At 39.0% G+C, this 16,292-nt stretch overlaps 1 protein-coding gene across 2 annotated transcripts in view; it reads right to left on the bottom strand.

Moving 5' to 3' along the window:
* LOC134640112 (cGMP-dependent protein kinase 1) overlaps nt 1–16,292 on the bottom strand; it is a 97,762-nt gene that overhangs the window by 12,864 nt on the left and 68,606 nt on the right. For both annotated transcript variants that reach the window (XM_063491719.1, XM_063491718.1), the window contains exons 5-8: nt 15,318–15,381; nt 10,542–10,619; nt 8,849–8,943; nt 375–440 (exon numbers count right to left, since the gene is read on the bottom strand). In XM_063491719.1, coding sequence (XP_063347789.1) covers nt 375–440; nt 8,849–8,943; nt 10,542–10,619; nt 15,318–15,381 — 303 coding nt within the window. The remainder of the gene's footprint in view (nt 1–374; nt 441–8,848; nt 8,944–10,541; nt 10,620–15,317; nt 15,382–16,292) is intronic.

Below are 16,292 nucleotides of genomic sequence, written 5' to 3'. Positions count from 1 at the left end.
TAACTTGAGTAATGACCCAATACAGAACCTCTTTCTCAAATTTATCGAATTTGTGCATAATGCACCAGAAACACAACCATAAATGCTGATGACGATGTCAGCCACTTACGGTTACGTCACTGGCTCTACAAAGATTCATTGCATCTAAAGTCTAAATCAAGCGAACGTCTGCCGTGGTCACTCACAAATGAGGAGAAGTGGCCTCAGATTGATGTTTCAGCAAAATCAAAATTTGTAGGTTTGTTTCATTGCTGCTTGTGACAAACATTTATTCAATGTAAAACTTGAAACATCCATTTTTTTTAATGTAAATGAGTACAGACGGTGTAGAAAAGTCACTAGTTCCCTTGAGGATTAATTTTATTGATACTCACTCTCGATCAATGACTAGACAGGTGACTGCGCCCGCAGCAATGACACTGGCTGTCCTTATGTCCTCCCTGGAGAAAATGAACACACAACACAATCAGGCACAACTGCAAAACTAAAACTTTGATCAAATCATAAAAAAGTGTGTTATAAAATAATATTTTCATTCATTTTAAAGACCATATCATGGAGGTGATTGAAATCTGTCATATCACTTCATATGCGAGCTTGGCACATAATAAAAATACATTAAATTCACTGTCAGGCAACACATCACTGCAGAATTTGCATTACTCTTTATCATATTTGACATCAAGCTCATCTTCCTCTGATGACAGTCCTTCTTCGGATGAGTCACCCCAGTCGCACGAATCCTCTGAGTCCGTATCCCAAGACTCCATCCTTTACTGTGAAAATTCTTTTCCACACAGAGCCCCACAGGGATTAGCTCTAAATCTGAACCAGTGCACTGCCCAGGGCACCCCCCTAACAAAAGGACACCTGTGTAGTAATTCTGTATAAGTTTCCAATCTGAGGATAGTGTTATCCACTTCAGTACAAACTAAAAAATGTAAAACAGATGAAAAATTCTTCGGGTGGTTTCCCATAAGCAGATTATTTCAAACTGTATCCTTTAAAAAAAGTAATAAAATAAAATAGAAAGAAGATTTGTTTATAAGATTGTTATAATATCCCAAAAGGGAGCAAATCAAAAGCTAAAACTGTCTACTTTCTAGATTTAAAAAGAGTCGATACATTTTAGCTGGGGCACTAACAGAAGCTAGCCTTGGACAAACACTGCCTGTGCCTGGTCTGAAGACATATGGCAACCTATTTCAATGAAGTGAGGTGACAATTCCTCCTCATGCCATGTGAACTCCCTCTGCTGCCTTCCCTCGTCCAAACACACACATCCACAACCCCCCTCGCCCAACACACATGCTCACGCACATGTTCACACACACTCTGCCTCGCTCTTGCTGCTGACCCATCTGAATAAAGGTCACAGCTGGTGGAAGAACAAAAAAAAACACTGAAAGGTGAGGACTACAGAGGAGAAGGGAGGCTAGGGATATATTAACAGATGAGAACTGAGGCTCTCAAGCTAGCTGTGTTACAGAATTTCATTCACCTCTGATAAGCTCCAAGGACCTCCATCCATGCTCTTAATGCAATACCCTGGCCAACACTTCTCCACCTGTTCTCCTGCTTGCCCCCAACAGTTTTCAAAACAATTGACATAGACATACTTGCAGTATTAGCAAGCAGTTTAATGGGTAAAAGAAGAGTGGTCTGTAACTCAAACCGCCAATGATTTAAAAACCTTGAAAGTATAATTATTTTCTTCTTCTTCTTCTGTCTGCTCCCTTTAAGGGGTCACCGCAGTGGATCATCTGCCACCTCACCCTATCCCTAGCATCCTCTTCTATCACACCAACCCTCTGCATGTCCTCCTTCATCACATCCATGAATTTCCTGTTTTCTTCCTGCCTGGCACCTCCACATTCAACAAACTTTGTCCATTATATCCAACTTTGTCTTTAAAACATTTGATCTTTCTGTCATAGTGCTATAAAGATTGATGCTAATATTAAACATGACCAAAGTTTCAAATAATGAGGTCAGCGTCTGTGCAAGTAGTCCCTGTGAGCAAGCTCCAGCTTCAAACTTGTCTAAACACAGTTTCTGAACATGTATCCTTAGTATGGCTTTCTCAGTGCTCACGGCTCTACCTTAGAACACAAAAGCCCCACCCACCTAGTGTTCAAACCTTCTGTTTGAGAGGAAGAGCCAATCACATGCAGTTTAACAAGAGCATGAGCAAAAATGAAGAGAAACCTGAGTGGATGAAGTCAAGGTAAGATAAATGAGGTCAACTCATTAGAATTACACACAATTCAGCAGTTATAACGAGCAACAGTACACAATGTATTACAAAGGCTTGTCTCATAAAAGGAAGTGTACAATGTATGCGTCATTCACTAACCGTGGTGATACAACGAAACAACATAACGCCACGGGCTATATTAAAAAAAAGTGTTTATGTAAGCATGAATCATCCTTAAGAGACCTCAAGGGTTTCATATTAGGCGAAGCGTTTTACACCTGTCCCCTGCTGCTCGACTGTAGCTGAGGAAAACAACTTTGTGCGCCATGGCAGTGATACTGGCAATGTTCTATTTGAAACACAATCCCTAAACAATATCTGTCAGTGTGATTCATTTGCACACTGCTGAGCCTAAGCTGAGCCTAAGCCAAAGATGGCTCAGTACTTGTTAATTGTGGCACAAGAAGAAATGCACTGGAAAACAGCCACACACACATTTCCACAAGCAGTGTCACACTAAAAGCAGCTGCATGCTGTGTCTGGAATGTCCTTTAGACTTACACGGGAGCCTGTGGTGTTGATTTCCAGTAGACAGTTGAAATGAACATGGTAATTGGACAGTGATCTGGTGTCCTGGGAAAGGGGTTATGAAAATAATATATGGTTGGAGGCAGAGAGTGGGGCAGTAGCTATGGGCAGGGTGGGGGAGAATAAAAGCCAGGTTAAGACTGGGTCAAGAATTAGAGGTGACTGTGGAGGATGGAGGCACTGGTTTGTGCTTAACCCTGCAATGCGAAATGTTCCATATTTGATACATGAGGTCTTGTAAGTAAGACCTCTACAACATCAGTGTGTGTGTGTTTCTTTTAGTGAAAAACCTGAATAAATGTTTAAACAATAAATTGCACAAAATGCATGTAGTAAAAATGATTCAAATTAAAAGTCATACATGCAGAATAAAATTTAATGCCACCTCTAAAAGAAAAAAAACACTGTCAGAATGTTCAATAAACACTCCAGATTCATAAAATGAGAATTTTCTGACAGTTATTTATTGGTTCAGGCTTTGCAGGGTTCAGTTCTGTGGCTGAGATATTTTTGAGATATATTTATATATATCTATTTTAATTCAATTCAATTTTATTTTATTTATATAGCACCAAATCACAACAACAGTCACCTCAAGGCGCTTTATATTGTACAGTAGATCCTACAATAATAGATACAGAGAAAAACCCAACAATCATATGACTCCCTATGAGCATGCACTTTGGCGACATATTTTAAACTATATATATGTGTATATAGTTAAAAATAGATTTTATTCAAATAATAAAAAGTCTCATTGAGATTAAAGTAGCAACTTCTTTTGCAGAAGAGTCAGGCAGAACAAGTGGCAGGCCATTTTAACTAAATACAGCATCTATTTATCCACATACCTCTAATCTGGGAAGAGCAATCTAAGCAGAGATGCCTAGATCGCCCTCTCCCCTGCCACCACCTCCAGTTTTTCAGGGGTGTTCCCTGGTGGGTGTGGTCCTGGGGCTTCCTCCCGGTTTGACATGCATGAAACACATCACCTTGGAGGCATCCAGGAGGCATCCCAGTTAGGTGCCTAAACCACTTCAGTTGGTTCTTTTGATGTGAAAAGTGTCTCTACCCGAAAGATCAAGCTTGTCACCCTGGAGCAAGTTCCAAAGGGTGTCTGCCAATTATATTGTTAAATCTTATTCTTTTGGTCACCTCCTGCAGTCCATAGCCATAAGTGAGGGGAGGAACGTGGATTGATAAATAAATTGTCAGCCTTTCCTTTGCGCTCAGCTCCCTCTTTACCACAACAGCTGTCTGTACCGATTTAAATTAAAAAGAGACACAAAATACCTGTATCAGTGGTCAAACAGACCATTGTGAATAAATCGAAACATATACATATGAATGTGTCTGCTTCCAAATCAACAACAAATACTGGGCAGAACAAATGCCTGGTTGTATGCCTGGTGTCTGTTTTGATGACATAAAAGTGCTAAATTTAACCTGGATTAAGAAAAAGTTGTAAGTCACTTGCATGTTGATTTCTTGAAACATAGCGTATGAAACTCCAAAAGCAATTTTCATTTTTCGACACTAAATGAGTCCCACAGTATTTGTGCAGCTACTTCCCATTAAGTACAAATTGCGTAACAAAGACTATACCCACTTTCAATGCATGTCACAACTTTTTTTTACATTCATGAATATATTTTCCTAGTATTCCAGGAAGCTGCTCCTCAGTTATTGAAATCAGAATATTTCTCTGAAACACTTCCTTATTGGTGCATGAATTGTCTCCTTTGAAGTTATATTTCAGTCATGGGCTACAGTATTCTGTTATTAAAAAAAAAACCAAAAAAAAAAAAAAACACAGACCACACACCCCATGTTTGATTATTTTAACAAAGATAATGTGGGAAGTCTCAGATGTCTGAGCTTGCCATAAACACACTCACTCAGAGCTTGTGTTTCTCATACAGAGCATTTATTTTTGTGGCCTGTGCAAAAATAAACCTTTTGTGGTTGGCCTTCTATTTATTATTTCACACTGTCAAATCTCTGCTTGGACACACAGTTGGCACATCAGTCTGCCAGACTGGCACATTCTTAAATATTTAGTCATTTCGTTGTCAGTGCAGTGCAGTGCAGGGCTCCAGCAGCAACTGAGTGCTTCCTTACCTGCACCCAGAACAAAATCTGTGGCCTGTGGGGAAAAACAAAAGGAGCAGTACTCTTTTTTTTTTCTTCATAACTGCACTGCTACACAACAAAGGGCTTTTTCCCCTAGAATAATGATTTAAAAAATAAAAGCAACATGGGATTTGCTTTGACAAAGTGCTTCTGAAGCAGCAGCTACACGATTTCTTTAAAAAAAAAGTTTATATTATAGTTACAAAAATGTGAAAAAGTTGAGAGAATGTAGACACAGCAATGTAAAATATTCAGAATTGTAGTTAATACTAAATGAATGACAGAAGCTAAAGCGGTGACTCAGGGGAAATCTATTAATAGAATGAGGGTATGGCTTGGAGTGAAGGGAAAGTGATGATTTTGTGCAATAGTGGCAACATATCCACACTATTACAAACTCTCACAGTGAATTATCAGAGCGCTATTGTTGGTCTGAAGGTGTTCTGACACCGATACCAATCAAACTTCTCTCAGTTACATCAGACTTCTTTTTTTAAATAGCACCTTCAACTGGAACATTCCCACAAACATACCCACACAAAATACACTCAGGAGTTGGAGGTCAGGTCACACATTGTCTACGCAGGTGATGGTCCAACTCCTCCACTGAAAGTTAACACATCACAGTGACATGAGGAATGTGATATCAGATATGTTCTCCTTACGTACAAACAACATATCACCCTCCAAGTGCATCTCTTCCCGGAACATCCATCACTGGGCATATATACTGTAGTCATTCAGGGCCTATACATGTGCAAGCCCCTTAGAGAAAACTTGTAATCTGATATTTCTTCCACTGCCTTAACGTATACACGTCTCACGTCAGCACTCACACAAGCTCTCGCAAACCATTATAGCTGGCAGGGGAACTGACTTTGATTTGTAAATATGTTGTTCTCACAGATCAAAGGCAACGTCTTCAGATGGACAGAGTAGCATTTGAGTATAGGCTATTGAGTTTCATGAGCAAGGACATGCACAGTTAACTCCTAATTAGAAAGATTAGAAAGCCCAGCAGAAGAGCCCTCTGATCAAAAGCCTAGTTCCAAGATGGCCAGCATCTCCATCATTTCAATTTGCGAGACACCCTTGACCATCAAAGGTATAGTCAAATAAGCTTCTCCGGCTCAAGATACTCTAAGACAAAAGGTGTTTACAACAAGAGACAGTGAGCCGGAGATAGCAGTTTGTTGAACAAAAGTGTTTCTCTTGATTAAACAAAGCACAAGATGCTCTTAAGCATGCTTTGAAGAGCTTTCAAAACTGCACAACATTTCAAAGTATATTGTGATAACCACTGACTATTTATCCTGCTGTATAGTCCATGTGCAAAACCCTCACTCCCAACAAATGAGTGATATGAGTAATGAATCATGGATAATATTAATGCTAAGCATATGCTGCACTTCAATTAAATCCTGTTAAATTAATTTAAAGTTACATCAACAGTCACCTCAAGGTGTTTTATATTGTAAAGTAAAGACCCTATAATAATAGAGAGAAAACCCCAACAATCAGACAGCTCCCTATGAGCAAGCACTTGGTGACAGTGGGAAGGAAAAACTCCCTTTTAAAAGGAAGAAATCTCCAACAGAACCAGGATCAGGCAAGCGTAGCCATTGACTGTGACTGTTTGGGGGTGAGGCGAGGAGACAGGACAAAAGACACACTGTGCCAGAGACCCGGAGATTAATAATAACTAATTATTAAATGGTGTGTGTAAAGTGGTGTGTAAGCACACCAAAAGTGAAAATCATCAGGGTGATTAAACTTTTTTTTCCATTACATAATTTTAGCAGCATTTAGAAGAAATCACAGAATTCCGCAAAATCAGAATAGCTGCTACATTCATGATGAGTTAGAGCTTTGTGTTTGATTCTTATTCATGTGTGTAAAACATTAAAAAATGTCTACTTAAAAACAACAACAGACGTGCCCCTCCCCTAAGAAATCAAGCTTTCCATGCCTAACATGTCCCACATGCATTTTAATGCTCTGTCATCTTTTATCTTTTAGTCATTAGCTTTTACATTTAGGGAAAGCCCAACCATCTGTGCAATTCAAGCTGCTGTCTGAACATCATCCAGCAGCCAGTGTTCTCAAAGTGCAGCCTGGAGGCCAATGACAACCCTTGTTAACCTGTTATATGTCAAAAAGAAAAGACTGCACAGCTTTACATTTTCATTTAAATTTAACTTTACATTAATTTATTCACAGTTCATGTGATACTTTGATAAAGCACGGGATCAAGGCATCTTCAATTTTAACTCCTCTGTTCTAGCCATGATAGAAACAAATGACAAATGTGTGCAGTCAGGAAAACATAACAGTCACTTTATGGTTTTGAGCCCCCCCTCCAAAACCCATCAAAACCTGATTGAAATTATTTCTTTTAATAATAAACATTATATTTATTGTTTTGACAGAAACAGAAATCTCTTTTCCACAGCACGCTGCTTTGATTCGGTCTGTGTTTTCAAGTGCTGATGAGTCTGAGCGCTGATTTTTATGCGGCTTTCACATTCAGCAGCCACAAGATGGCGACATCTTCATTATTTTTCTAACACTGCTGTCTAAGTATGGACACACTCAAATGTGCATGCATGAGTGCATATCTTCTCTGTTTCTACCTGACCCTCATAGACATAATGCACTTCAGACTATTTTCCATCTCTTCACTCCCTGATGTTAAATAATCCATTGTCCATGGAGAGGTGCAATCCTGACAAGGAAGAACAAACAGCAGGGTAAAAATATCACTTCAGCACAACGGTCTTGACGCCAGGTTTATAAAATACTGTTATAACATCTAAGTGTCTACAGTGAAAGTATTTAAGTACTTTGAGCAAACCAAATGTTAGAAACAGATATGAATCATTTTTAAGTATAGTTACTTAAAACTGACCTGTGGGACATCTTCACAGCTAGAATCCACACTGCTGGTTCAGATTTATAACGTACAAAGTAGTGTAATCTCATTTTATATCTGTTTGTTCCAAGTCGATATACACTGTGTGAATTATAGGAACGTAATTACAGCCGCTAATAGCAAATGTTCACGAAAGAGTGCAGAAATTCATTAATACAGCCAAGGACATCATGGAGATATCCTTGATAACACAATGGAGAGGAAAAGAATCTAGATAATATTGTTCAAATGAAATGAGACTTGGGCTGGTAGTGCGCACTTTTGTGACAAACACCACTCTACTCACAATAAATGATTTTTCCCTGTTGTTTTTCTGAGTGACATCAGTGTGTGCAAAATAGCACAGACGGGCTGTCACTCGGTGTTGTTGTGAGGGATCTCCGCTGTCACTTAAACATACCCCCTTCTCAATTTAGGCAAAAATAGAACTTGAGAAACATGAATGTGCCACAGTCACTGCATGTGCGCTTATTTATACGGTCTTCAAAAAAGGGGCTGGAGGTGAAATAGTTGCATCTGCAGATAGCTGTTGCTGTTTACGCAGATGGGAAAATTATTACATAACCAAACAAATTAGAATGCTCACAGTAGCAACTGTGGATCAAAACGCGCCTTAATATAGACTGAAATGCATAAAAAAAGACATGTGGATTTAAACTCTTTCTCATATCATATTTAACAAGCTTCCTTCGGTCCAGAGAAATAGTTCTTGTTTCATGCGTGGAAAATTTGCCTCGAACAGCTAGAGTAAATCAATTATCATAATATGGCCTAGCTTTAAGCAATTCCAAACATTTGCCAAGTTATCATGGCTGTTCAAAAGAGTGAGTTGCGGAAAGAAAGGAGATTGATAGGAGTTGGAGGCTAAGTGCCAAGTTAGCACTAAGACAAAGGATATAAAAGACAGTTTGGGAGTGAAAATTAGAAGGAAAGCAGTGAAAGAATGGAAGACGGGAGATATAAATTGGAAGCGGCAGAATTATTAGGAACACTCTTACCCTTGCAGTGCTTTCTCTCCAAACCAGTCTCCTTTTCCGAGGCTGCGGAGGTAGACAGGCTCTCCATTGGGCAAGTCTTCTCTGGTTACATTAACCTAGCAAAACAAAAAGGAAAGTTAAGGAGAAGAATAGTGATAATGTATGTCATGTAGATGTGTAGCAAGTAAAAAAGATGGATAACATTTAATTTAAAGACATCATTCCAAGACAGGGAATCATGTCTTAAAATGTCAGGTTCATCACATTGCTACAAACAAAAAGGAAGCACTGCTGTAACGCAAGTCTGTTTCAAACAGGTAACTGTCATCACCATGAAGAATCTGGGAAGCGCCACGAGCCAGAAGAAGCATGAGTGATGGGGTTCTGCTGGGCCGGAAGACTTTACAAATCAAAGTGATGGCAGCTGAGTAGATTTTAGAGGAAGGGAATGAAGGCGATTGTTTCGTCAATTGAAGGATCTTGTCTTCATCCATTAGTCAGCACAGATGTAGCAGCGAATCCTGCACCGGCGCACTGTCTACACCTGAGTGACAGCGTAATTATTCACGTGGGAGCAGGCACAAAACAAAGAAAGGAAGTACAGGAGGTACAAAGTGTGATTGTGTGTGCGCGCTGGGTGACGTCCAATCTGGATGAAAGTCCTACAGGTAAAGTAGACTACACAGAGGCAAAGTGAGAGATGTGGAAATAACTAAGCAGAAAGCATTGACAAGGTCAGGTGTGTATGTATGTATGTGAGTTCATTCCTGCACCCACACATCCATGACCGTACTGTTGTGCAACGTGACTTTACTGACCTTGTGAAATTTACAGCTTTTGTTTACTGCCAAAGTAAGATAAAAAAAAAAAAAAGGACACAAAACAGGACGTAACAAAAGCACTCACATCTCACATATGTGAACTATTGGAAAATACTAGGATTATAAATCACTAAAAGATTACTAACACATTCTTATTACAGCATTACCCAATTTATAAATGATACAAATGATGTATAGGTGAGATTACAAACCATGTACCATCTACATTTTGTGGATGTAAGGGACCAGATAAAGGAAACATAATTGGATAAAACAAATTCTACCAAATTATTAATCAAACCAAAAAACAAGGTGATAGGAGGGGTTAGAGGACACGAACTGTTGGACAAGCATTATAAAACCCTGTCAGGTGTCACTGATTGATCAATTTGTGGTCATACCTGCTGAAAACAAACAGCATGTGAGCTTGTGGATGTAACAGACAGGAAACAAGCTGTGAAGGAAGCACAGGAAATGAATGGAGAAGATGAAGATAACAAGCAGAGAGAAAATGAGGAGGGAGACTTGCAGCCATCCTGGCATCAAAACATGTTCACAAAAAGTATGTGAAAGCCCTCCAACAGTGTTGAAGCCAGACAGGACTGTGCTCAGTGTGAAAGTCAGTGCTGATTACTGAAAAGTGGAGTCAAAATGACTCCATTCTCCTTCCAAGATACCCCCGTCGCTGCTGAAAGAGATGATGAAAGAGGCAGCGCTTCTTTCTGACTTCTCCTTTAACCTATGGTGATTGATGACAGCCAACTTCCACCCAAAAATACCACCCCATTCTATCAAAAAATAGGGGTCTTTTATTCTCCATGTACCACGATGCCCTGCATTGTGATGTCAGCTGATGATTGTTTTGGTGGTAGACTGGACTGCACTGTCCTTACCTTTCCTTTACTGATGATGAAGAAGGTGTCTCCTCTGGCCCCCTGTCTGATGATGTACTCTCCGTCTTCATAATGTGTCTGTCAGAAGAGAAGAGAAGAGAAGAGAAGAGAAGAGAAGAGAAGAGAAGAGAAGAGAAGAGAAGAGAAGAGAAGAGAAGAGAAGAGAAGAGAAGAGAAGTGAAGTTCAGGTTCACTGTAATTAATTTGTCTCCTTTCTTATACTGGAAGTGAAACACTCTCACCAGAGACAAAAAGTACTCTTCAGAGGAGGAAAACCTGAATTGGGTGCAGTGATATAAATCACAATTAGATATCTTTTTTCTTGTTAAAAATCACAGATCGGCAAACTATCCAGGGTATTTTGCTTCCTTCCACCCACTACTTGCTTGGATATGCTCTGTGACCTTGACTATGAATAGGCAGGTAAAGAAAATGAATGAATAAATGAATGTTGCTGCAGCGAATATGAAGGGAAATCACAGTTCCTTCCTGAGAAAAAAATTAATACAGTATATCCATCCATTAATCACATTTTTCTACACCTGGTAATCCTATTCAGGGTTGTGGGTGCTGGAATAGGTGCAGCATGAACTGAGTAGGCTCCATCTCACACATGTAGATAAGGACTTTCACACTCACATTCATGGCTTGTGTTGAAAATAACCTCTAGAGGAAGATAATGCTTCTTCTCCAAGGCCAGTTTCTTAGGTTATACTAAATACTTTATATAACAGTTGGCATCATGGAAATAATTGAATATGAAATTATGATGTTTGCTGTATGATCCAGAACAATAACACAAGGACAACAAACTTTTTCTCCAGCAAAATACACACAATGCTGCACATCTGGCCACAAGTCTAGACAAAAGACAGAGCTCAATAGTTCCTGTTAGATCATAAATAGACTCCACAGAGGGACTGACATTTGCCAGATTTTCATTCTCACACAATTTTACCCAGGAAAGGTGCCTAACGCCTTACACTAAGCAGCGACATTCCTGTCTGCTGTGTATTATTTAAGGAAGAGACATTCCTGTCTGCTGTGTGTCATTTGAAAACAGTTTGTAGTCCGCAGCATGTTGAAGTCGTTATGCGTTGGTTAGTTCAGGTTTATTTATTATTGTTCAGATGAAAAAAAGAAATAGATCCAAATAACCAAAGCTCAGTCATGAACCAAAACAATCTTTCATAACTAGTATAGTCTAAGCGGTAGGGCAGGATAATTGATTTAATCAATATGTGACCCAGTGAAATATGATATTTGCTTTGGCCTGAATGGGCCAAATGAAATATGACACATAATTTAAAATGGTAGCAAGACAGTTTGTGCCTGTTACATAGTTGTGATTTGATCAAAGAGATGGAAAGGTTGTTTGACAAGGCTGTGTGGATCACCACAGATTTGCCACCTGTCACCACATAGGCTTGGTTTTCAATTTAAATATGGTGTAAATAACTACATTTCAAAATAGTTATTCTTGATCAAATCATTTCTTTCTGTTTATACACTGTACACTGTAAAAATAAATAAATAAAACACAAAATATTAAGTTAATATGATTCAATAGATTTTCGAGCTATCTTAACTTGTTGCTAGCTTTACTTTAGAACCTGATTCTTTTTATTGTTCACCGAAGTACAACATTCCTGCGAGGTTAGCAATAAAATTCTGTATCAACAAGCAGAAACGTCTTTCCATGTGCTCTTTTATTTCCAGCAGCAGGCTGATCTGCATATTTGATTTGGCACATATTTTTTCACCAGATGAAACCCTCCCATTTATCCAGGCTTGGGACAGCCTGGGTTGTACACTAGCTTGTTACCCCCTGCACAAAGTTGGCTTTGTGCTTCCTCCCAGCTGTGAATCATACCTTTTATTTATGAGGTGAACATGCTAACCTTTTACACTATGGAAGCACACAATGTTTTTGCCAACTTTCACAGGTTTCCTCACCATTTTATTTATCCGGCATTCCTTAGACAAAAATATAGCAGCATAAATAGACGTGAAAGTTGAATGTATTTTGATAGTTTACGGCTTAGAATGTTTAGAACATTTGTTTAAAACATAAAAGGTCCCAAGTTCACAAACAGTGTGCTCTGACTGCTGGTGCAGCCCAGATAAATGGATAGCATCAGGAGGGGTGTCTGCTATAAAAATCAGTGCCAAACCCAAAATTTTATTAGCAAAGCATCTGTAAAGTCAACAGCTGCAGTCACAAGGTGAGAAAACTCAAAACCGTACTGGACCTTGATATTTTGAGTTTTCCCATCGTTTTCTTCTTGTAAACTATAAATTCATGCAATATTTTTTATTGACTTTGCTGTCGTGGACAAACTGTCTCTTTACTCTTTATTAGAGTTTAATTTATCCCTGCCTTTCATCTACTGATATAGTTTCGGAGAATCTTTTCCCGTTACTCTCCACATATTTCCGAACCTCCAGAAATGTTTTGTCAGGACTACAATCCATTCAGAGTCATATATCCCACCGGTTTCTTTATTTTGGAAACTGAAGGTTCTTATTATTTATTACATGAATATCTATTTTATGTTTTTTTATTCATGAGATATATTAAAGTGAAGGAAAATATCGCTGATGTTAATGTTAACTCGCAGGTGCATTCTCAAATCATCGTCTCTACATCTTTATTTTCCTACATTTCTCACTTGTAGAGGTCAGTTTTAGGTTTAGAGGTTATAAATTCTGGAATGATTTTATCCCATCTGTTAATATTTGCTTTGTAACTGCTTTGCAAGGCAATGTTGTTCATGTTTCAGCCATAGCAACAAATATCATTTCTATTGAACAGCTATCAGCTGAGATGTATGAACTAATATTTCTGTTATCAACACACATTTAAATACCTACAAACAGTCATATACTGTATTTTATTATCGTAATTGTTGCTATATATTTAAAAACATATTAATTATTCTTAGCTTGTTGTCGCATATATTAAGGCATATTATCTACTGTATGATAATTTTGCGTTTCTGCATAATATTTGCAAACATTTACATTTTAAGTAATAACAACAATGACTATAATTACAAATGAAGTGGAGGCTTCAAAATAAATACAATGCACTTTTTATTTGTTATGTTTGTTATTTTTAGTGAATTTCAAATGGTACGAAACAATAAATTGACACTGAAATTAAAAGTAGTTCAGTGTTTGACAGCAATTAAACACGGGTTTAAACGAAAATTAGTCTGTGTGCAGCGCTACATGGATGATTGCTTGTCAGCTGATTTATGTTGATTGGAACTCATTTCTAGACTTCATAAACAAATGTATAATTATCAGCTTTTGGATGCTACCCAACTAAAAACTCCAAAAAATTCTTGCCCATCCCTTTCTGTGCCCCACTCATGTATTGAGTGGCCTGTTCATCTTAGCCGCTATGATGCCTGACAGGAGCTTCCACGTGGTGCTGAGGCAGGTTATTGGTCGGTAGTTGGAGGGGACTGGTCCCTTCTGGGAGTCCTTGAGGATCAGGACTGTCCGGCCTTCGGTTAGCCATTCTGGGTGTCTCTCGTCAACGAGCAGCTGTTTCATTTGTGCTGCCAGACGCTCGAGGAGTGCAGTCAGCTTCTTCAGCCAGTAGGCATGAACCATGTCGGGGCCTGGTGCTGTCCAACTCTTCATGTTGGAGACCCTTTCTTGGATGTCTGCCACTGTGATGGTTACTGGACCCTGTTCAGGGAGGTTGCTGTGGTCTGCCCTCAGATCCACTAGCCACTGAGCATTGCCGTTATGTGTTGCATATTGTTCCGTCTCCAGCCTTGGTGGTGCTGTTCTCATATTGTTCCCCTGCCACTGAGAGTACGCCTTGGCTGGTTCTGTGGGGAACAGCTGGTTTATTCTCCTGCCTTCTATCTGTCTGGTGTACCTCTTTAAGCGGCTGGCCAAGACTATGAGTCGTTGCTTGGTAGTTTCCAAGGCCTCAGGTATGGACAGCTTCCTGTACTTCTTAGGCACCTTCTTCATTGCACCTTTCTGCAACTCCAATAGTTGGCGAACCTCCCTCCGTACTACCTTGATCTTAGCCTCTAGCCTCCTTCTCCATGGAGGGTACTGCCCCTTGTGGCTGTTCAACTTGTAGCCAAGCATCTCACTGATCACTGCTGCCGTATTGTAGATCAACTTGTTAGTCTCGGTAATGGTGGCTGTAGGTATCATCCGTAGTGCTGCATTAACATCATCTAGCAGACCTTCTGAGGGTACTTCACGTAGTCTTGGTAACCAGCTACGGGGGATCCAGGTTTCAAGCTTGGCCATGATCCTATCTTTCAGGTCAGCTCCTCTTGCACTCAACGATCCTTCGATCCTCCTATCCTTCTCATAAATATATATATATATATATATATATATATATATATATATATGTATGTATGTATATGTATATGTATATATATATATATATATATATATATATATATATATATATATATGATGCTATTAATGTTACATGCTTCATTGTGAGAAGACTGAAATGGTTTCTACTGGACTGATTTCCAGAAATTCCTCCCCTAGTAAGTGAAAAATTTAGATAGTAATCTCACACCGAGCAGGTACCAAAGAGCAGCAGTTACTCTGAAGTCCCAGCTGTGTACAGGTTGTCCCACCTAGCACCCAAAATAATCTCTACTGTGCACATCCTCTAGAATTATTTTCCCCGCCTCACCACAATAAGAGAGTCTGACTGTATGAAAATCATTTGAGATGTCAGAAGTAGGCTGCAGATGTCACACACAACAAGGTACTTACCTCCTCAAGGACATCAGCGAGCTTGCTCAGAATATCTTCCTGTAGGCCGTGGAATGAGGGGACGCTGCAGAAGAAAAAAGAAGGGCTTTTATATGAGAGAATACACAGCTTCATGCATAGTGAATATTACTAATTAGCCCTCTGTTTTTTTCTAGATAAAAAAAGATGTAGGAAGCAGTGTAGCTGGAGGCTTAGTATAAAGCTGAGGGAAGAAAGCATATCCTTTTGGAAGCTGTGAGCAAAAATAAATAATAAATTTGAAAAATCTTGATCCTCTTTGAAAAAAACCCCTGAAACATAAAGTTGTCATTTTCATATTTTACATGTCTTTAAAAAAAAAAAGCAAGAACTCAAAAAATTCATGAAACATTTGTCAGGTTTGTTGGTTGCATGTGCCTACAATCACAATGAGTCTGCATAAATTTGCATTAACATAAATAACATTAGAAAAGTCACTTTAACTTAATGTTCCTGAAAGGTTTATTCAGGCTCATTCAGACATACCTACACAGTCAGGAAGAGCACCTGGGATCTCCTATAAGGGCATTATTTGCTAAATGTACAAAAGACAACTTGCACTTGTGGCCTTGAAAATCTCTTACTTTTATCGCAAGCTACAAAGAATTTGAACAATGGCATTTTTAGTGAGCTGTGCAACTCACATTCATCATTTAAGGTGATTATGTGCTGTTCAGACATGCTGAATGGGACACAAAGTGTGAAAAAGTTGAACTGCTCTCCTGACTTTTACAGAAAAGTGGCCAGGGTGCTCATTCAGACATGAAGGTGACACATTCATATGCTGTAAGGGGATTGAAAAAGAGTGCAGGTGTTTGGGTACAGTGGATACGTGTGATGCAGCCCTGGAATGTTCACAGAGAAAAGCTGTCTATCATCTTTAAAGCACAGTGTTGAAATTGTTATGATTTGCTTTGCTGCTCCAGGAATTGATTCACTGATTCAGTTTTGCATCAA

Source organism: Pelmatolapia mariae, linkage group LG13 (assembly GCF_036321145.2).
Source record: "Pelmatolapia mariae isolate MD_Pm_ZW linkage group LG13, Pm_UMD_F_2, whole genome shotgun sequence".
Lineage (NCBI taxonomy): Eukaryota > Metazoa > Chordata > Actinopteri > Cichliformes > Cichlidae > Pelmatolapia > Pelmatolapia mariae.
This window is presented reverse-complemented; position numbering and strand designations above follow the sequence as displayed.